At 38.8% G+C, this 22,354-nt stretch overlaps 1 protein-coding gene across 3 annotated transcripts; it reads left to right on the top strand.

The window, feature by feature from the left end:
* Nucleotides 1-1,338: 1,338 nt before the first annotated feature.
* On the top strand, nt 1,339-22,329 carry trappc8 (trafficking protein particle complex subunit 8). 3 transcript variants are annotated; one of them, XM_079245084.1, is made up of 29 exons: nt 1,339-1,844; nt 2,623-2,832; nt 3,411-3,500; nt 3,746-3,851; nt 4,196-4,349; nt 4,995-5,070; nt 5,450-5,718; nt 5,860-5,975; nt 6,070-6,220; nt 6,653-6,753; nt 7,767-7,872; nt 7,957-8,088; nt 8,875-9,099; nt 9,918-10,023; nt 11,010-11,204; nt 11,318-11,475; nt 11,563-11,637; nt 12,420-12,525; nt 12,731-12,918; nt 13,858-14,291; nt 14,859-15,015; nt 15,128-15,224; nt 17,479-17,547; nt 17,626-17,684; nt 18,543-18,731; nt 19,333-19,434; nt 19,708-19,847; nt 20,313-20,402; nt 20,985-22,329. In XM_079245084.1, exons 1-29 carry the CDS (start codon nt 1,688-1,690, stop codon nt 21,217-21,219), a joined length of 4,293 nt encoding a protein of 1,430 aa, XP_079101210.1. In that variant the 5' UTR covers nt 1,339-1,687; the 3' UTR covers nt 21,220-22,329. The 3 variants fall into 3 exon arrangements, with proteins under 3 accessions (XP_079101210.1, XP_079101208.1, XP_079101209.1); XM_079245082.1 differs by having other exon boundaries at nt 3,746-3,920; nt 20,985-22,328; XM_079245083.1 differs by having other exon boundaries at nt 3,746-3,920; nt 12,764-12,918; nt 20,985-22,327.
* The last annotated feature ends 25 nt before the right edge of the window (nt 22,330-22,354 follow it).

The following is a 22,354-nucleotide window of genomic DNA, read 5'->3' as shown; positions in this document are numbered from 1 at the left end:
CAGCCGGATCCAGTTATATATGTGATGAGATTTTTTTGTTTAACATAAAAATATTATAATGTAATATGTTTTGTAGTGAAAACGTGGAATATAAACTGTATTTGTCTTTTAATGAGGAAACTGTGCATGCAGTAGATCAGAGAAATATCTAAATGAGATTATGGTTTATTTCATAAAAGAAATTGTGATGGTAAAATATGGAGGACACTGTAATAAACCAGATAGGACGTCTTCCTGGCCACAACTTTATTCTCCCAGTCCCAGCTGTGAATATAGCCTTTTTTATTTCAGACGACAGCAAGGCCATAGGCATACCACTGGTACATGTTAACCAAAAGCAACACACAGACCCAGATACACTCCTGCATCATCTTATTGCGCACCGGCAGATTAAATGTGTTGCTCATTTCTGATCAACATTCCTATTTGTCCACCAATTAATCCTTGACAAAAATGTTTGACAAGAATAATTTTCATAAAATGTATTTTATTTCCAGGTTGCAACAACATCTGGTTACAGTGTTTTATGTTCTTGCATAAAACTTGTGACATCATGGCATAATATATTTCACGTTTATACAATAAAACTATCATCCTCTAACATGATAAGGTCCCAGTTTTTGTTTTTATTATAGTGACAGCTCTACACTTCTGTAATCAAGGGTTTTATCCTTGCAAAAAAAAAATAAAGAATTTAGGAGAGTATAACCAAGACTGAAATAATTGTGAAAGAAATAGTTTTTCTGGGAAAAGCCAAATTGGTTACATTATTTACTTTGTATAGTCAAACATAATGAAGGATACTCTGTGTAACCAACAAGAAACAGATTGCAATGTTATGTGACAAATGAAACATAAAGATTAATTAATCAAAAATTATATTCAATATAAACCCTAACAAGAAGTCAAAATAGAGGCAAGGAAAGAATTTTAAATTTAATTAATTAATTAATTTAAGGGAAAATTAAATGTCATGGCATTAAATGGTATTCACAGAAGGAAATTTTAATGTTATATGTTATATTCAGTTTTGGTTTTCCTTTCAGGGAAAAATTGCATGTTCGCATTGTAGCAAATACAGCAAAGACATAAATCACTTTTTCCCATCATCTGGGAGGGGAAAAAAAGCATATTGACATACTGATCAGTATTTTATTTTATTTTATTTTATTTTATTTTATTTTATTTTATTTTATTTTATTTTATTTTATTTTATTTTAGGTTTTTTTGTTTGTTTGTTTGTTTGTTTTTTACTCCAGTCCAGAAGGTGGTGGTAAGCGCCATAAAACCTGGAGGAGGAGTGATGAAAGTTAAGGGGGCGAAGAAGAAACCTTCTAAAGGGCACTCCTTACAGTCCCCTAGTTCCTCTGGGAGGATCCGAGGAATTCAGACAAAATGTCTTGCCGATATTGATTTCCAGATCAGAAGCAGAAGGTTGTAGATTGAAAGGCGGCAGATATTGGACAAGCAACATGAATCATGAGCGGAGTAGGAGCGTGTAGGGACCGGACTGGAACTGTGCCATAACAGGGATCACCTGACACAGGAAGAGGATTGTTGGTTTCAACATGGCTGCTGCCTGGTGATGTCGATTAGTTTCTCAAAGCGATAAAATAAACAGACTAGCTTCAACTATCGAACAGCTGACCTAGTTTAGTGTGTTGGGGGGGTTTTACAGTTGTCCAAAATGGCTCAGTGTGTTCAGTCGGTGCAAGAGTTTATCCAGGACTCGTTTGTCCCGATGATAGCCGTCTTATGCAGTAAAGAAGCGGAGAGAGTCACTCGCAAGAATAACCTGAATTTTGCTGAGCTCCTGAGGCCTTTCTGTAGACTAACATCTGAAGGTAGGAGCAACTATTTGTGTTTTGCTAAGTTTCCCCAGCTGTTGCAGTAAGCTTTAGCCCGATAGCTAGCGTCTCTACGTTACTTGGTTACAACTGACTATAGCTGCTGGTAGACAGAGCTTAGGCTGGCTGGGTTGTCACTGCAAGACACTGCATACCTGACACCCAACCATTTACCTTAGAACTGGTTTCTAGTTTCACCTCTCAGTGGTCCAGTACACAATACTGTGCTTGACAGACAGCACAAGAAATATCCTGAGTTGTATGCAAGCTAATCCATATGTTGTTCGTTTTATTAGTTGACATTTACGTAAAGTGAAATGTTTTTATTTCACTTTACGTTAAAACTTTGCATTAAAACAGTTGATTACAAATAAAGTAGCAGTACATTAAATCAAATGCTCCAAAAACAAAATGGTTTCAACGAACGTAACAAAAACACAGCTGTGCAAAATGAAAAACAAAACAACGGTTATCTAAAACCAATCTACCCTGATGTACATAATATGCCCTCATTCAATATTGCATGTGAAAAAGTGCAATTGAAAATGTGCATATATTGCTCACCTCTTTCTAGGCCAATCATAATTGTTTTAGTTGGAATACGCACATTTGTCTTAATTCAGAGGAACTTGAAACAGTGAGACTTGAGCAGAGTGTTTATCATAAGTCACTGCAACCTTTTCCTTCCTGTTCTGAGACCCTGTGATTCTACTGCAGCACCATAATGTCTTTAATGACCAAACGAAAAATAAAGTTATGGTATACTTTCCTTCAGGTCACATTCGGGATCCCAACAATCAGTTACAAACTGTGAAAAACCTGCGTATCTGTGTAAACAATGTGGTGACGAGCCCATGTCCAACAACTGCTGCCCTCAGTCCTGCTCAGACCCGCCTGCTGAGTGAGGTGGTCTCATCCTGCCAGCCACAAGAGGGCGCTGCAGCCACTGCTATGAAGACGGGGGACTATAACCTCAACTTAAGTGGTAAGGACTAAAGTTAGTATTTCTTACACTTTTTTTTAGTAGGAATTACATAATGACATATACGAGATACAGAAAAGTCTTTTAGCAGTTCAGTACAGAACATGTCAACCTGCTTTCTCATTAGCAGTTCATAATTAATAATTAGATTACAGGCTTCCAGGTCTGATTAAGTGGAACCTCAGAGTGGATCTGATTGTTTTTTCAACATGTAAAAATTGCAGCCCAACTTCTTTCTTTCTTTCTTTCTTTCTTTCTTTCTTTCTTTCTTTCTTTCTCTCTCTCGCTCTCTCTCTCTCTCGCTCTCTCTCATTCACTTTCTACCCCCTTCCTCTCATCCTATTTGGGTTTTATCCAAAATGATTTCCAATGTGTCCATTTGGTAGACATGAAAAGTAAACTATACAAGACTGACTGGAGTCTCTAATGTGTTAATATCTAAAACACAAATAACAAGTTGAATTACATTTCTATTTTGACTTGGTAAAGGATTAATTGGATTAGTGTTTTGAATGCAGATGGTCACTGGCTTGCTGTTCTTTGTGTGAAATCATTTTCTTTTTTTTTTATTGTATTTCTAGTAACCACCCCATGGTTTGAAGCCTACAGGGAGAACTTCCTGCAGTCAATGCCTGCCGGTGACCATGAGTTCCTCAATCACTACCTCGCCTGTATCCTTCTTACAGATGAGCTGGTACTGATCCAGCTCTCTCACCCTCTTTCGCTTTAAGATTATTAGTTGCTTTTCTCTCATATTAGGAGGCGATTGGTAAAAATGTCATTTTAAAGCCTAAAATGTGAAGACTTCCCTTCCTGTTTTTCTTTGTGTTCTTTGTGCCCTACCATATGTCAGGTCATTGGGAGGAGATGCCATTTGTATTCTGTTGTTGTGTCCTTGACATTCTGGTTTTGACAGGCTTGCTGGTGGTGTCCTCCACGGAAGCAGTTCCAGTGGAACAGTTCCTCAAGCTTTCCCAAGAGCAGCACAGGATTCAGCACAGTGGAGAATACACTAATCCCAAGTGGTTTATCCCCAACACACTCAAGTACTATGTCTTACTGCATGACATGAGTGAGGGAGATGAGCAGAGGTATAGAGTAAATCTTTATGTACATTTACAGTCATTTCCGCATGAGAATAAAATGTAATGAGGGCATTAACATAATCTTTGTCAGCAGTTGACAAAAGATTAATGATCCATGTGAGTCATTGGACAAATGTTTGATGGTTTAACAATAGTTGTCTGGAAATGAATAAACTACATATTCAAATGTTCAAACAGCATAAATGAATAATGTGATACTTTGTGGGGCTGTTGTTAGATCTGGTATTTTGTAATTATTTGTTATGCTTCTATTTTTATAGGGCTGATTCTATATATGAAGACATGAAACAAAGGTATGGTCCACAGGGCTGTTATCTATTGAAAATGAACTCCCACACCTCCTCAGCAGAGGAGGATGAGCAGATTCCAGACCCCTGGAGTCAATACCTGCACAAGAATAACTTACGTAACCAGGTGAGCGTTATAGTTCATCAGTTAATTTAAGATTTATTTAAAAAAATAAAGCAATAAATTGATATTCACACACACTGCCGAGCCAGTCTTTCAGCAATGAACATCCTTGTAATTGCCAGTAAGTTTTGACTGGGCTCTTTGTTGTATTGTTCTCTATTGTGTTTACAACCTTGCAGGTTATATGTGTTTGTGAAAAAGTCAGAAGATCAGATGATCTTAGCCAATACTGCACACAGACAGTTGTCTCTGTACTCCAGGTGTAGGCAACTCCGGTCTTCGAGCGCCACAGTCCTGCAAATGTTAGGAGTTTCTCTGATGTGTCTGATGTGTGCCAGTTGCGACACAACTTGCACACATCAGACCTAATTATGAGGCTTGTACAGAGCTTGACATCTAACTGTACAAGTCTGCTAATTAGCCATTGATTTGATTCAGGTATGTTGCAGCAGGGAAACTCCTAACATTTGCAGGACCGGAGTTGTTTACCCCTACTGTACTCTAAAATCAGTCATGATGTGGTTTTTGTTGTGATCACATGGTTTGAGATTGTGACTAAAAATACATTCCGCTGTTGCATTATGACACATCTTTTGACCTGATATTGAAGTTGTTTTGTGTGAGTTAATGTAATGATCCATGTTACAGGAAATGTTTGATGTGACTCCGGCTGCTGCTGAGAACAGCGTTGGTGCAACTGAGGTGGACTCCGGTAACTCAGCAGGTAAATGTGACTTGGTTCAACAGGTACAGTTTTGCTATTACACACATTATAGTGTCACACTGTGCTGGGATTTATCGTAATATTAAAAAAAATGAAAAAGGGTTATGTTGAAATATACTTATCATGATTGGTGCACTTCTCCTGTTCATAGGATGCTTATTTCTCTTAGGAAGAAACTGCACTTCCATATGCAAATTACCTTAATTTGATCACTTATGTTGACTTATGTTAACATTCACTTTGAAAATGTTTTTATTTGGCGTCAAAATAGAAAACTCTCATTGGGTTTAATTTCTTGTCCCTTGGCAGTTTAATTTAGATATTTTGTGCTGTTTGTGGAGAAGGACTTCATGACATGCTAATGGACATGTCTTTATAGATGGACAGGGAGTGTCCAGTAGCCTGGAGACTCATCCCCTTCAGCTCGATGCTGACAGCAACTCAGCAAGTCTGCAGACTCTTGATGATGACATTGTGGACTTAAAGAAGGGTGGACGGGATTCTGACAGCCTGGGGTCTGGAGCCGGGGGCCATGGGGCCTGTCTGACCCTGAGTGACCATGACCACATCAGACAGTTTGTCCAAGAATTTACCTTTAGAGGCCTGTTGCCACACATTGAAAAGAACATCAGACAGCTGAATGACCAGGTACACCTTCAATTTGGGATCCACAACAAACTCTAGGTCATTTTTGAGACACATGACATCGGGGGGTGGGAGGGGTACATCCTGTTCTCACATCATCAATATCCTACCTACATTTGGCTTCATGATCTTCTCTGTCTACAGCTGATCTCCAGGAAGGGTCTGAGTCGGTCCCTGTTCACAGCAACCAAGAAGTGGTTCGGTGGAGGGAAAGCTCCAGAGAAGAGCATCAGTGAACCAAAGAGTACATGTGGCCTTCTGTAAGCTCCATTACTCCACATAATCTTCACACTGCACATCATGATTCAGCCAAGTTTACAGTGTTGATGTGACTCTACATACCTGTGATGTCAGGTATCCTCCTGAAGCCCCAGAGCTGCAGATCAGGAAGATGGCTGACCTGTGCTTCCTGGTGCAGCACTATGACCTGGCTTACAGCTGTTACCACACAGCAAAGAAAGACTTCCTTTCAGACCAGGCCATGTTGTATGCTGCAGGGGCGCTGGTAAGACTTCACACTCTAAACACGCCTTTCTTTGCTTCCTTATGAGGACCGTGTAGTTAAAAACATTAGTTTCTCCACCTAGATCTGTCTGTGTTGCTCCCATGCAGAGTGGAGTACTGATAGATAAAATTATTTAATATATATACACAAAGGAGAACTACATTGTAGCAGAGTTGTTACTCAGGGGAAATCAGGCATTATATGAAAGCCTTCAGTCATTTCAGTTTCACATTAATCCAAAAGCCACCATAAACCAGTGTTCATACCAGATATGAGATATGGGTTCTGACTGGTCCTGTTTTACTGTTATCATTCAGCTGTTTAATTGTAACCTGAAATGTTCTAATGTTTTTCCTCATATGTTACTCATTTTACATCCATAGTAAATCATGTTGGAATCTCAGTTCCTCTGTTTCATTTCCTCCCATGTAGGAGATGGCTGCAGTGTCAGCTTTTCTGCAGGTCGGCGCCCCCAGACCTTATCCAGCACACTACATGGATACAGCAATACAGACCTACAGAGATGTCTGCAAGTAGGGCTAACTGTCTAATTATGTTTTGTTTTTGTTTTGTTTTGTTTTGTATTAATCAGTTTTAGGGCATTTCACATTATCTGTTGATCTATTTACTGCAATCTGTGTCCAGAAACTTTGGGGTTATCAGATTGCATTGGTGCAGTTATTGTTAAAGAAACCATCTTAATTTCTTGATTACCACAATTATTATGCTTTAATTAATTTTTTTGGCACTATTAATGTGGAAAATCACAGAACACACAAGTCTATCCTATGATTCAAACATAGCTACATAATATAGAAACAAACTAAAGTAGTCAAGAATTCTGTTTCTAACTAAAACCCCTCTGCTCTGGAAGCAGTAAATACATGCTGCATATTAAGTCTGGATTCTCTCAGAGGAAACAAATAGAAAAGGCGACAGGACCTCTACTTGTACTTAAGAAAGCTCTTTTTCTAAACTTTTATGTAAAAAATGTTTGAGCATATCTTTTGAAATTGTTTTAGATGTCATCTCCCGAATTTCGAAATTCTTCAGCCAGCTTTGTCTTCCAACTGCACTTCAGCGGAAAAACATGAAACATAAATATTACTGGAACAGTATTTGTTTATGAAAAGATGGTAAATGGACTGTAATGTTTAGCAAACCTTATAAAGTGAACAAAATATCCATAATTAAATGATGTTTCTTCTACACCTCATGGCACACTAATGACTAAAAAGGCATCAACCTCACACAGAGACAACGCTCAGACATGAAACTGTTTTCATCCCATGCTCAAGTTGTGCTGATTTGCATTTGATCATTCAGACTTTGATTAAAAAAAAGTGATGCTATTGAAGGTTCTTTGAAATTATTTAATTGTGACTATAATACTGCACTCAATTGTGTAATTAAGTAATCAAAACATCCCTTGTTTGCTCTAAACTTCTGTCTGATGTCTGTGTTTGAGACTTTCCAGAGAAGTCTTTTGTTTTCCATTGTTTCAGTACGTTTATTTTAATACTTTTTCTCCCTTTTCTTTATACAGGAACATGGTGCTAGCTGAGCGCTGTGCTTTACTCAGTGCTGAGATTCTCAAGAGTCAAGTAAAGTATTCAGATGCTGCAACTGTTCTCATTAAGATGACTAGCGAGGTAAGAGGATGTACATCATTTTTGGTTCTGTGTTATGTAATGAAATCAAGTAGCTGCAGATGAAATCTCCTTGTAATTCTGCAGGACTCTGACCTGCGCAGTGCTCTGCTGTTGGAGCAGGCTGCCCATTGCTTCATTAATATGCGAAACCCCATGGTGCGCAAGTTTGCCTTCCACATGATCCTGGCTGGGCATCGTTTCAGCAAAGCGGGACAGGTGAGCTTTTTGAGCTGCCAGCATAGCATTAAGCAGCCTTCTCTGATCATGTGACTTGGACATATCACGGTCTGCACAGCTGTTGACAAGCGTAGGGATGAATGGCAGGAGGAAGACACGGCTACGTCTGTGCAGAGGGGAAAACCTTCTAACAGATGCCATGCTTGTGCATTTTAGGAGTATGTGATTCAAAGTATTTTTTTATTTAAAAGATTTTTTTTTTTTATCATAATGACAGCAACATCCTCCTTGTTTTGCACCATAAGTTCATAGATCAAGTGTCGGCCACATTCTACATAATAACCCCTCCGTTGACATCGTAATGTCAGAGCACTGTTTGATTTGTGTTTTAGCATCTGTGCCTTCAGCTGCTTTAATGATGCTCATAAGTGAATTCCTAGCTGAACAAAACAATGTTTTCTGGCTTTCTATCCTTCCCTCATTCTTCCATATTGGAAACCGCTTAGTCCATTTCCTGGTCGCAGGAAAGCTGGAGTTTATTCCAGCAATTAGCAGGCGAGGGCAGGGTACACCCTGGACAGATCACTGGTCCATCGCAGGACCGGCTTTCTATCTGTGATCAGCATTTCAGTCTCATCAGGTTCACTGCAGGATTTGTTGTTGTTGATTTACAGCAGCTGAAAGAATAGGTGTGTCGGAATACTATGACCAAGTCATTCTCGTCTCATTTTGTCCTCTAGTTATGACATTTTTCATTTAACTTATGTCTCACATATGTTAACCCTTCTCTCTCTTTTGCTCTCGCTTTGTCATTTGCTAATGAAGAGGAGGCATGCATTGCGGTGTTACTGCCAGGCCATGCAGGTATACAAGGAAAGAGGCTGGTCTTTGGCAGAAGATCACATCAATTTCACCATTGGTCGTCAGTCCTTCACTCTTGGCCAACCAGACAATGCTGTGATGGCCTTCAGACAGATCCTGACCAATGACAGCAGGCAGACGGCCACACAGCAGGCTGCCTTTCTCAGAGAGTACCTCTATGTTTACAAGGTAACATCCTGCCTTTCTTCTGTTTCGCCTGCTCAGATCTGTATTATGGGTATGGCCAAGACTAGGCCCCTCTTGTCAGCTAACATCAAAAAGTTTTAAAAGAGCTGAATTTTAACTTAACTTTCCCAAAGATTTTTCTCAGATAAAAGTATAATTACCATTAAAAATACCTCACAGCAACTTAAAGCTTTACAACAGTCAGACAGTTTGCTGATGAGTTCCTTTTTATGGATAAAAGTTAAGTTAGAGTTCAATGTGAACAAAATTTGTAGGTTTGAAACAACAATAGGCAATAAAAAAATTAATTAGCTTTTGTTTTGTTTTTACACAAAATTGTTTTAACTCCTTCATTTATTCATTTTCTTCAACTCTGCAAAACAGCATCAGATTTGAAGTAGATTTTTATATTGAGACACGTCTGTTGTCAGTTTATCGTTTCCTAAAAAAAAATAGTATAGATGCAAAAGAAGATGGTGAATGCGCCTAAATCTATGAAAGATTTTAGTTGTTTTTGAAAATGAGCACTTGAGATTTTCTGGAAAAGTTCTGTTTGGTTCAGTCTTTTTCTTCAGTTGCTGTTCCTGCATATAATGCACAGCAGGAGGCTTTCAGCTGGAGATGTAGGGAAGAGAAGATTTAGTAAGTTGAGCAGGGTATGGCTATCTGGAGCATGCAGGAAGAGTTTGCTGCAAGTGTAATTCAGTTTATTATTTGTCAGAGTGGTATAAAAAATACAGAGATCATTTTCATTATAGCAGTATGTATAAATGTGTAAAATGAAACAACTAAAACAAATAAACTTTGTGTATTTTTTTTAGAGTGTGATTGAAGGAAATGAAATAAGCCTTCCCCAGCTGCCGCTGCCCTGCATCCATAGCTCCACCACAAGGGTATACTTTGGACATGAACGCCGCCTCGCAGAAGGTAACACAGTACATAGTTTGCAATCTCTCTTGTATCTGAAGTGTGCTTGTTAAATTGTATCAGTGTCTTAGGCACACCGACAAGGTAGAGATCTTCCAAATTTGTTGCTGAGTTGCCTCTGCTTTTGGTTTTCCTAAATCACCTTCCCATAGTAACTGCATGCATTCCTCCATATTATCTATGGAGATAAATTATGTTAAATTTGTTACATACTCTGCGAAAAGCAAAAACTTTTTTCTTCCTCGAGGCACCATTTGTCATTGTGGGGCTTTGAGAAGTATTATGTGATTGGACAGACATTTGTTGGTGGGCGTGGTTAACACAGAAAAGCAGGAAGTGGAAAGTTGTTGCTTTCATATTTTTGCTGATGCAACAAATAGCTTTAATTAATAACTGAGTTCATGAGAAAGTCCAAAAATGTATTCAGCAGACGGGACATTTAAAGACACAGACACCGCTGCATGCACAACACTGCCCTCCTGCAGAGGAAGTTTCTCATTAAATATGAAATAACCAGGTCAATTGTTCATTGCCCATAAACATCGCCTGCACTAATCCCTGCCCCGTTGCAGAGGAAGCTTCTGATGCAGTATGAATTGATCAGACCAAAACTAACTTTTCTTGCTTTTGCAGCTTCGAGGAGCATTCAGGAAAATTGCAGAAGATTTTTTTGATTCCATCACTGCCTGCCTCTCTCTCTAAACATTTCAACAGTTTGTCTGCTGCTTCATAAGATGCTGAATTACTTTTATGTAAATATAAGAAATGCGTACAGCTCCTCTGCCCTCCCTCCTTTTCAAACAGCAGACCATAAATTGGTGTTGCTGTCTCATTGTTTTAAAAAGTTCATGTCTGAAAAGATAACTTTACTTGCTGCTGTTAAAGCAGATAAAAGGGCTTAGAAGGTATAAATGTATTAATATTCCTGCAAAGGAGTCCTTTACAATTTACTACCGGTAATAAATATTTTTGTCGTATTTGTGTAGGAGAAAAGCAAGCAGCTACACATGTGTCCTTGGATCAGGAGTATGACCAGGACTTATCTGCCATGTGGTGCCATCTGGAGGAGCAACTTGTTGCTTCTGCCAATCGGGGGAGTGTTCCAATAAATTTCCAGCCCACTCAGTGCTGCCTCAACAGCCAGACAGACAACCTCCGTCACCCCCTGGCCGTGGTGGAGGGTAAGACCTCCTGAACAGACAAAGAGAAAGTGGTTTTAAAATCCTATTTACACTTTAACTCTATTATTCAGTTATAAATCAAATTAAGTTTTTTATAACCTGTTTCTCCACAGAACCAATCATCGTGGAGGTGACATTCAGAAACCCTCTAAAGGTTCCTCTAGCTTTGTCCAACCTTTCACTCCTCTGGAGGTTTAGTGCTGATGTCCCATCAAAGAACGAAAAGCAGACAGGAGAGACCGTCACTAATGAGGACACCCCAGCCTCAGAGGTGAGTATTCTGACAAATTTACTGGAAATCTTGAGTTGGATATTTACATGCATAATTAAATACTTTCATCACTGCTTCATTTTGCAGCTAACACAGAAAGCAGACATTGTCACAGCGGAGGTAATCACAGAATTTCACATGGGTCCAGAGGAGACTAAAACGGTGAGATGCTCTCTGAGGAGGAACTACAAAACTAAACATTAGTGTCTGCAAGTATCCGAGAAAGTAATTCAGTGGTATTGAAGTGTGTGATCAACTGAAAAGCATCTGCTGTGTGATGCAGTCCTCTGGCCTCTAAATCGACCAATAATAATTAAGTACTTGTTGTCTGTTCCAACAAATGTTAAAAAGCCGAGACGGGACAGACTGTTAAACAGGACTCTGTAGCAGAGTTCTCTTGTTTTGCTGCTTTTTGTCCATTTCTATCATGTTTCCTTCCCTTGTTTTTGTGCAACTAATGCAGTTGCATTAGGTTCTGTGGTTTCAGTCAGAGGGCTCACCAATGAGTTGTATGCACCTACAATTCACTTTGACATGTCTACTCCCAACAAGAATGTTTAATGCCAAGAGATAGAGCTGCACTCTCTTTACATTCATTATTGTAAAAAGACCTTCATAAATTTCAAATTTACTTAAAATATGAATGTCTTTTATTGGTGTGTGTGTTGTAATGCATTCATGCACAGTACTGCAAAGAGATAGTTTGGATCTGTTTGGAAATAACATCTCAGTAGTCAGAAAGGTAAGCATGACTTAGATCAAGGGTAGAAGAACCACGTGAAGACCTGCTGTGCTCAGGTGCTTGTCCACTTTGATAAGTAAAATGTTAAACCAGTTTTCCAACCGTTAGTAAATGGGACTACGAGGTGCTTGTTATATTGAGACACAGAAACGGGAATAAAAATGTTGTTGTGTTGCTCTAACAGTCTTCACTTTGATCTCAGGCTCGACTGAAGCTGCTGCCTCACAGAACTGGTCAGCTGAATATTGTAGGAGTTATTTACAACCTGACTTCATCTTCTTCTGGGGAAACCACTCTAAATGCTCAAGGTGAGACTGATACTTTTTCACACACAATGTCCTTTAACATATATTAAATGCAGTTTACACACAGATTTGTCGACTTAGGATTCCTCACAAGCATTCAGTTGATACTAAAAATGTTTTAGTTTGTTTTGCATGCAGTTCATTTAGCAAGCCAAATATAAATCTCTGTGACGTGTAATTCATGATATTTTGTGTTGTGCTGCCAAAGAAACACAGATTGTGGATTTCTTCCCGCCTCCAGGGCAACAGATGATGGATTTGGTGGTTCGGGGCAGACAAGACCTGAAGATCCAGGGTCCTAGACTCAACTTGACCAAAGAGGACAAGATGTTGGTGCGACATGGAACTGATCGCCGTCTGGATCCCATCATAACACCCCCCATGCCCCTAATGGAGGTATTTTTTTTTTTTTTTTTTTCCTTTGGGGTGTGGGGGTTGTACTACATGGTTGCACTCATTTCAAACTTGGTCCTTCCTCCCTTCCACTGCATACAGCGCTTTAGAATCAGAAACAGTTTTATTGCCATTTTCCATTAGAGTTTTCACAAACTAGGGAATTTTCCTAGAGTAATGGTGCAACATGGAACATAGAAGTTAGTGGAAATAAAATAAATATTAAAACTTAAGATAAAGAACAGAGTCACAAAGAACAGAATGCCTCTTGTACAAATTTTACTTGCATCCACAGGAGTCTGTTGCATCTGGAAGTAAAGACCAAACACCTTTATTCTTCAACATAGCCTTGAACCCTCTTTACAGGAGTAATTCTCAGTGCTTTTTAAAAAAAAAAAAACACTGATAAATACTTAAAGATGTTTGCTGACTTTTTGTTCCTTCTCTGTCAAGATGATCCCACAATATTTTAATCCTGTTGGAGAGAGGATTTTATTCTACCTGGAAGTTGTTCTCTTTAAGTTTATTGACTTCAAGTTGCTTTTGTTGGTGGTTTGTGTCCCTAGTTCGTTTTCATTTGTGGTTGAGTCCATTTTTTTACTCACAATTTTAGTAGTGGTATGAAGGTAGTTGTTGGCTTGCTCTAGTTTGGACAAAGTTGTGCCTGATGTTGAATTAAGTTTAAATCTGTTGACTATTTCTCTAGGTCACTGGTGTAGATAAGAGGATTTACACTTTTTGAGCTCCATCGTTACTTGATTATTTTAACATGTTCAGCGCTCTCTTTTTATTTATGTGTGTGTGTGTGTGTGTGTGTGTGTGTGTGTGTGTGTGTGTGTGTGTGTGTGTGTGTGTGTGTGTGTGTGTGTGTGTGTGTGTGTGTGTGTGTGTGTGTGTGTGTGTGTGTGTGTGTGTGTGTGTGTGTGTCTCTCTCTCTCTCAGGTCTTTTTCCTGCAGTTTCCTACAGCTCTGCTGTGTGGTGAGATCAGAAAAGCCTACGTTGAGTTCTGCAATGTCAGCAGTGTTGCTTTGTGTGGCCTACGAGTGGCGTCCACGCACCCTCACTTCTTCACCTTCGGCAGCCAGGCCACCACACCCTTCACACCCCCCAGCCCGGCTTCAGCTGAGAGCTGCTCAGCCTACAAAACTTTCGCTACACCCCTCCAACCGGGCTCTGTGGCGTCTGAGGTGTTGGTGTCAGCAGAGGATTTCAGTCAGGCCTCTGGGGTGATGGAAATCCCAATAAGCGGCAGCACGCTGCAGCCAGGAGAGTCCACTCAGCTGCCTCTGTGGCTCAGAGGACCAGACCACGAGGGAGTCCATGAAATCAACTTTCTGTTCTACTATGAGAGCACAGAGAAAGGTCTCAAAATCAGGTAAAATTTGATGTGGGTGGATTCTATGACATTGTTTCTCAGTATCAAGCTGTAATCTCCATATGAATCCTGAATTACTAAAGTTCAAATAATGCCGTGTTAAGAGCATGTTTCAGAGGTATGTATCCATGACTTCATCTTTGTACAGAGTATATACACCCAATGTTGCTCCTGAAACTATTTTCTAAGTCTGTCCAGGCTTTTTTGTTCTCATTAGTCAATACTTAATTTTAGTATCTAATTAGAAGTTGAGTGACAGACACACAACACCTCCATCATGAACATAACAGAGACAAGCTGCAGTTGTATGACACTGACTGAATGTTTTGTTTTTTTTTAAATAAAGTGCTTCAGGTCGCTAACACTTAGGCTGACACATTTGGACCTTTTTTGAAGACATAATACAACTCAGCTCACCGCCACCAGAACTCAAAGAAATGAAAGTATTGCATGAAAGATTTCCGAGCTGAGAACAGACAAAGATAATGGGGCAGACTTTTAACATATTTACTCTCGCGATCATTGTGTATACACTGTGTTTTACTCCTTTTCTCTTTTTCTGTCAAGTCATCGGGTGCTGCGTCACACAGTCTTTATCTGCGCCAGTCGGTCTTTGAGCGTCCAGGCATCAGCTTGCCACAGCAGTGCTCCTCCTCATCACTCTTCAGATGACACAGGCAGTGGTGGAACACTCGTCTTCATTGATGTGGAAAATGTGAATACGGTGAGATGCAGCTGTACACTTTCCCTCGGGGTCTGCAGTGTTACCTTTTACTGTCAAACTGAAAGCTAGTCACTGCCTCACCTTTGTTAAATTTCCCTTTCTTTGTTTTCAGAGTGAAGGTGGCGTTCGCGAGTTTCACATCGTCCAGGTGTCCAGCAGCAGTCAACACTGGCGCCTCCACAAGTACATCAATCCAGACAAAGATAAAGGTGTGTCCGCAGCACTGGTTCCTCTTCCTTCTCATGGGTTATTTTAAATTTGTCCACATTCTCTAAATCAAAAGTTTCTGGAGCTTTGGACAACTCACAGTTTAGATTGTAGCCAAAATGTGAAAGCTATGATCAGAGTACATTTTAATCAGCAATGCTGACAGGAATCCAGAATACGTCAAATCAAAAACAATTTCATTTATAAAGCACTTTTCATGCACAAAGCAACCCAAAGTGCTTTACATTCTAGTATGTCGCAGCATTTTAAAAACACAAATCTCATTGTACTTTCTTTCCCACACAATCAGAAATGCGAACTCACACACACACACACATTGCACATTTACACTCCTTTCTCCCACCCCTACCCCATTCTGCACAAACATGAACTTCCATCCCTCATTATTAGCTCCTAACTGCATGTAGGTAAAAAATGTTAGAATGTACAGAACATCAGCAATGACCATCACAGAGCTGCTGCACATTTACTGTCTACATCACTGTTTTTCAACCTTTTTTGAACCAAGGCACACTTTTTTTCACTGAAAAATCACAAGGCACACCACAAACCAAAACGTTTTGGGTTTTTTTGTTTTTTAATTTAAAGTCCATATTATTAATATAAAGTCCATCTCATCAAAGCCTCTTGAACAGAAATCAGATAAACACAAGAAGAAGGAACTTTATTATCTTTCACTTGGGCCTGTTTGGATGAACACAGAGCTGCTTTTTTAGACCAGTGAGGTGAATTTAGGAAATTTCTCAGGGCACACCTGATAATCTCTCACGGCACAGTGGTTTATAAACACTGGTCTACATGATTCATCCCTTATGCTCAAACCAAAGTACTTCTACAGGTAATCTGACATGACTGTTATTTTTTCCTTAATGTCATGAAACAGGAAAAAACTGGGACTTTTCAAACTGAGTGTACAGCCTGAACCTCCAAAATGTGTCAACATTCATTTTAGATCAAGATCACCAGCTTTATCTGCAGCAAAACAGGGGTGAGAAAATCAAAACAAAGAATCGAATATCAGAATTTTTTGCTGCACAATTTTGAAATAGATTTTTTTGTTAAAAGGTTATTTTTTCCAAATAAATAAAAATAATCCATTATAATTTTTTATTGTTTTCATTGATCTTTTTACTTGTCTTTTTGGAAATTATAGCAGCAGAATGATGGTCTGGCTACTGTGTGATTTTTGTCCTAATTGAACTCAAGAGAAATGACGAGCAAAAAAAAAAAAAAATTTATTTTTTTTTGTTGTTTTTAATCTAGAAAAATCAGCAATATCGAAGAACTGTTAGAATGGCAATTTAAATCAAATCAGCACCCAAAAATTTGGAATCCAATCTAATCGGGACAAAAGCATTTCATCACAGCCCTACTCAAGCTGTTAGTGTGCCTCCCCTGCACTTCACAGTGGGGTCCTACAGGTTCAGACAAAAAATATAAACAGAATTCAAAGTTGTTAAACCTTAATAGGTTTGTTGCTGAGACTCAAGCAGCTCCTGAAGCCATCTCCAGAGTCTGCAACCGAGACATTTCAAACTGTGAAATCACTGTAAATAGCCAATTATACATTATGTAAAACTGTCTTTCATACAGTGTGTGGTTTAACATTGAAACCCATGTTGTTTTAAAGATCTGGTGTTCTAGGTTTCATTGCCACCACATATGTTTAATTATTTAAATTCATAAACTAAAGCGATTGTAGTCCTTAAAGTTTTTCAGGTGAATCCTTTTTTTTTTTTTTTTTTAATGTACTTTTTATACTCTGAATAAAAGAATACCCGTATTTAATGTAAATATCTGTTATCTTACTGAATACAATATATGAAAGCAGCACAACCACGATACACATTAAACAATAATGAAATTAAATGGATTCAAACTTAATAAGCCAAGTTTTTTGGGTTTTTTTTTTTTTTTAAAAACTCCAGCTGGTCATCCAGGATGGATTTTTGGATGTGATGCCGAGGCACTCACGTTCGCTGATAGTTTCATAAACTGTATTTGTGTGTGGGATTAAAACTATGACTTTGTGGTAAAAACCAATGTGTTATTTTAAAGTGTAAGTTTTAAACTAGTTTAGAGTCTCATATTGAAAAGTTTTGATCGTGTTCTGATAACACAGTGAAGGATTGGTACATGACCCCTTATAAACAGGTACAGTGTGGTATTTGCTCCAGTATGTATCCATTTGGTGTTGTATCAATCACAATTTTTGTTTTCCCTTGTCTCTTCCAGACTGTAAGCTTAGCAGCAGAGAAAGAGCCAAGCTTTGTTTTCGAGCCACACGATGCAAACCTCACAAAGGTACCAAGTCTGGATCATGTCAATCGAATCTGTCAATTTTCTCCAAGCACAAATTTGACTCTCTTCTTTTTTTTCCAGCTACCTCGAACACAGTAGAGAAATACACCTTCGCAGACCTGAATCTTGGAAATGAACTGGTAAATGTTTAAAAAGCTAACTGCATGGACAAATGTAGTGTTCATCAGGGGTCAGTGCTTGGTCCACATAAATTATTTATCAAGAGACTGAATTTTCATTAAAACCAGCAATTCAAGTGTACATTAGATAGGTATATTTATGTATAGATTGCTGTTATTGTTAATGACGTCAATCCAAGTAGTTTGCTGTAATTTGTCATGTTAATTTGAAAAGTTTTCTTTTATTTAATGTTTGTTTTCTTTTATTTAATTTAATAAATCTTCATTTTGATAATGTTAAACCAAATTCTTACATGATTCACTTCAGGATGTTTGACGTTAAAGGAGCAAAAAGCAAAACTGTTTCACTGCAAGGTTTTCTGTTGAGCACCGTGTGTAGACTAAAACCAAGCATGTCATGAGCCACACCTCCCAGTACCTCTTGCACCACTCACCTCATTTGCAAACAAACGTGCAAACTGCACACACGCAGATCAAAACAACATCACCACTTTGTGGATCATATCAAAGTAACTTGACCTCTTTACCTCTGGCAGCGCTCTCCACTTTAGAAATATAAAGCCATTGTTAATCCGCGTTCTGTCTCTGTTTATCTGACAACTTCTTTGGTGCCCGTAGGTGTTTTTTAGAGGTAATGTTGTATTTTTTTGTATAATACTTTAAATCCAGAAACGATGAACATCGGCTTATTGCTCATTTTAGTCAACAACAAAGAGAATCCAACAACTTGGTTGATTCCATAAATGCAGCATCCACTTTTTTATAAATGTCATTTTACCAGGTTTTTACAAAGAAGTGCTGCACATGTGGTCACATGAACCTTTTTCCTCCCATCACCTTTTCAAACTTTCTCTGCAGATCATCAGTTCTTCCACCCCCTGTGGAGACTTCTTCTTCCGCTGCACTCCAGAACTTCAGCAGGGAGATCTGGCATCACCCAGCAACAAAACTCAAGGCTCTGTGCTCAGTGACAACAGAGGCTCTGACATTACCAGTATTGCAAAGAAGTGTAATGAGCTGGATCTCAACATAATTGTCATTTGGAAGGCAAGTATCATTTAGCTGCGTGATGTTTAATCTCAGTGTAAGTGTGACAGAGTTTCACAGGACTGTTGATGCAGACACTGGTGAAAACCAGAGTTTTCATTGTTCAGGGAACAAATGAACATTATTGCACTTCATAAGACAATAACAAAACACTCAAAGGTACTGTGAGTTTTTTATTTTGATGTGAGGGATTTCTCCGTATTCACAATGTGTACGTGGCAGGAAATCTATATGGTATCAGGATTCAGGCAACTAGAAAAGTAGCAACATTTAATGTGCGTTTGTAAAGATCCTGTTTAAACCCGGTTCTTTGCTAAGTTGTCTGATATTTGCTGATACAGCACTGGTTCACTCCTGGGGTTTGGTGTCTTGTTTGTCTTGTTTACACTTTATTCAGAGATCAGTTTAAAGTGGCTTAACAATCAAATATCGTTACAATTGCTCAATACCTCTTTAAAGGGTTACTGCAAAGTCCACGCAAAATATAAATAAACGATGGATGAATCAACACATTTTGCATCGTAAAGTATTTTAGAAAACAATGAAATAGATCAAACCCTGAATGGGCAATAAGAGCTTGAGTTTGTCTTTGTCTGAACAGGCATATGTGGTAGAGGACAACAAACAGCTTATCCTGGAGGGTCAGCTTCATGTGGCTCTGCAGACCATCGGCAAAGAGGCCAGTTCTCTGACTCCTAAAGAGGTACAGCCAGCATACGCTGAGTTTTATTCTCTGAAAACCAAAATGGTTATCCACAGTATGATGACTTCTGCAGAATATTAATAATGCACTATTTTGTTTTTCATCAGCTTTAACTTCTTCACTGATTATGTGTGGACTTCAGAGATAATTTACTCAGATTGCTGCTGATGACATTTATAGCTGGACTTATGAAGTTGGATAATATTACCATCATAAAACAATGTTCCTGTTGAAGCTTTGAAGAGACCTCTTCTGTATGTTGTGTGTTTCTAGGAAGCTCAGGAGATGGTCCTGCTCAAATTTAAGTCAGAGCTGCCTCCTCCAGTCGTCATGCCCTTTCCAGAACTTTCCCAGCTCATCAAAACAAACCTGCACTACCCAGAAACCTTCACACATCCATTTGTCCAGGACAGGTCAGGCACCTTTTTAGTTTGATTTATTGTTTGAATCAACTAAACTGATGTCTCATTAAAATATTAGTCTGAAACGTTTTACTACACATGTGGTGTTTATTTTTCCCTGTTTAACTGCTTTGGACACAGATTACCATAAACATGTTGATAACTGAGGCTTTGTTAGACTTTTGTACTGAGATATGAAGCTTCTCAATGATGACTGAACCTCGTTCAATTAAATGTTAAAGCTATCATGTAATTTGACAAAAATTCAAAGCCCATCAGAAACATTAAGGCTGCAGTGAAAAACTTGCTAATAATTCATGAAAAATGTAAAGATAGTGACAACATTACAAGTCTATGGAAGACTTTTATCCTCCACAGACACTCAAGTCTGTTTTTGATGGTTTAGATTTTAAACAATGTTTGAATTTGGGCTTTAAAAAACAATTACCTTAAAGGTGGTTTTCTTTCTTTCCCTAGTCTCTGCTTGGTGCCGGTAACTCTGACTCTGTCCAACTGCTCTTTGGCTCAGATAGATGTCGTCATTGACTTGAGACACAGAAGTACCAGGTAAGATTCTCAGCAGGCGATTTGATCTATTCTTAATTTGACTCTTCTGAGAGATGGATAGAAAAGCCCAGACAGATTCTCCATTCTTTGCAACATGGATAAGGAGGAACATAGTATGTTGTTAAACAGCTATGAAGGGATGGAGCTTACTGGAAACGTAAAGCAGGATGAGATTTCAGGGCTTCATGAGTCAGATTGTCATTGTTCAGATCCACTACATCTCCACAGAGTTAAGGATGACTGTGATAACTTAACGGAGCTTAGTCTGTAAGAGGCAGAGCTTGTCATTTTCACAGGTACATTTTCCAAAGTCGTCAGACTTCTTCATTTTGTTGCTTCCCAAAATAAATCAGGAATTCAAGTTTTCTTGAACAAAAAGAAATCCTTTGCTGTAATGCACTGAAAAGTATCCTGCCTCTATCTGCAAACATCACAGTGAAGGAAGGCACCAGTATGAGTAAAGTCTTAAGTTATTTGATCTGAATGCATTTTATATTTACTAGCAAGTTTATTCAAGTGTTGTTTTCTGTTGGATGAAATGCTCATAATTTCAAGGTCCTGCTAAATCTGTGTGTTTTCCAGCTCAGACTCTGTGGAGGTCTACAGCTCATTTGCCTGGGTGGGTCAGTCCCAGTATAAGCTGAACCTGAGGCCTCAGGAGGTGCTGAGCCTGGATCTACGAGCCTGTTTCTTTCGGGCAGGAGTCTACAACCTGAACACACCACGAGTTTTTGCCAAACCAGCTGATCAGAGCGCTATGTGTGAGTCAAGTCAGCAGACTGCGAGTCCTGCTCTCATAATCATCAACAACGCCTGAGGACTCTGTGGACCCAGAGTCACTCAGCCCAACAGTTGCTACACCTGAACGTGGTGCTGCTGGTTCAAACTGGATGGCAAGAAACTTATTTTTTGTACCAATTAGTAAAATAAAGTTTATTTTAAAACCGTTTATTTAAAACAGAGACTAATGAGCTGATATTAAAGATGTATTTCATAAGACTTGTTTTAGCCATCGTCAGCTCTTGTAACATCCAACTGTGTTCGCTTCCTAACAAAGAGCCACATGGCTGACTCGTGTTGGACCAGGCTGCTGCTCTTCTCTTTAACAGGTGTGTCCACATGTAGGCCACTCTGAGCCAGACTGACCTTCCTGGAACTGGACTGAAACTGTCTTACTTCATTCTGCAGATTACTGGTCTCTGAGATCCAGTCAGAGCAGTTGTCATGGTGACATTTAAACAATGTTTACAACAGAATATTTGACCATTTTATTGTCTCTTTTCATTTTGAGTCTGCAGTTCTTATGGAAGCTGAAACTGAATCTCCATCTCGCTGCCTCATTACAGCATAATTCTTCGTGCATGCATTGGATTTTTTTTGTCCCAAAGACCTGTCAACCGGTGCACTTATTCTGACCATATTGTAATCTGTTTGCACGTGACGCCTTGTCAGGAAGTTCTTATTTATATTTGGCAAATTGTCTGTAAATAGAAAATAAAAATGTAACAAAGCTAACTGTTTAAACAGCTGACAACAAACTAAGACTCCTACATTCATCTTTTTATTGGAACCGTTAAGTTCCAGCATTCGTCATACAGAGCTGAATATTTACATGTAATGGGTATGACCAATATCTGTGTTCAGCCAATGGAAAAAGTTTTGTTTTCAACAGTGGAAGAAAAGTAAAACAGCATTTTTATCAAAAACTGAAAATTTTACTAAATTTATGACAGTAAGGATCTCTAAATAGCAATAAATGCTTAATTTAAAAGCCTGATAAGTTTATGTACACTACCAGTCAAATACATATACACACAAACACATAGTACCACTCAAAGGTATTGTGTGTATATATAATAAATTTTTTAGTCAAAGGTACACACATACACACACTCCATAGAAAAGCAGCAGCTTCTGATCATAAATCATGTTTGCATGCTGACCTTCAATCT

Source organism: Telmatherina bonti, assembly GCF_933228915.1.
Source record: "Telmatherina bonti genome assembly, chromosome: 8".
Taxonomy (NCBI): domain Eukaryota; kingdom Metazoa; phylum Chordata; class Actinopteri; order Atheriniformes; family Telmatherinidae; genus Telmatherina; species Telmatherina bonti.
Note: the sequence above shows the minus strand (reverse complement) of the source record. Positions and strands in the feature narration are given on the sequence as shown.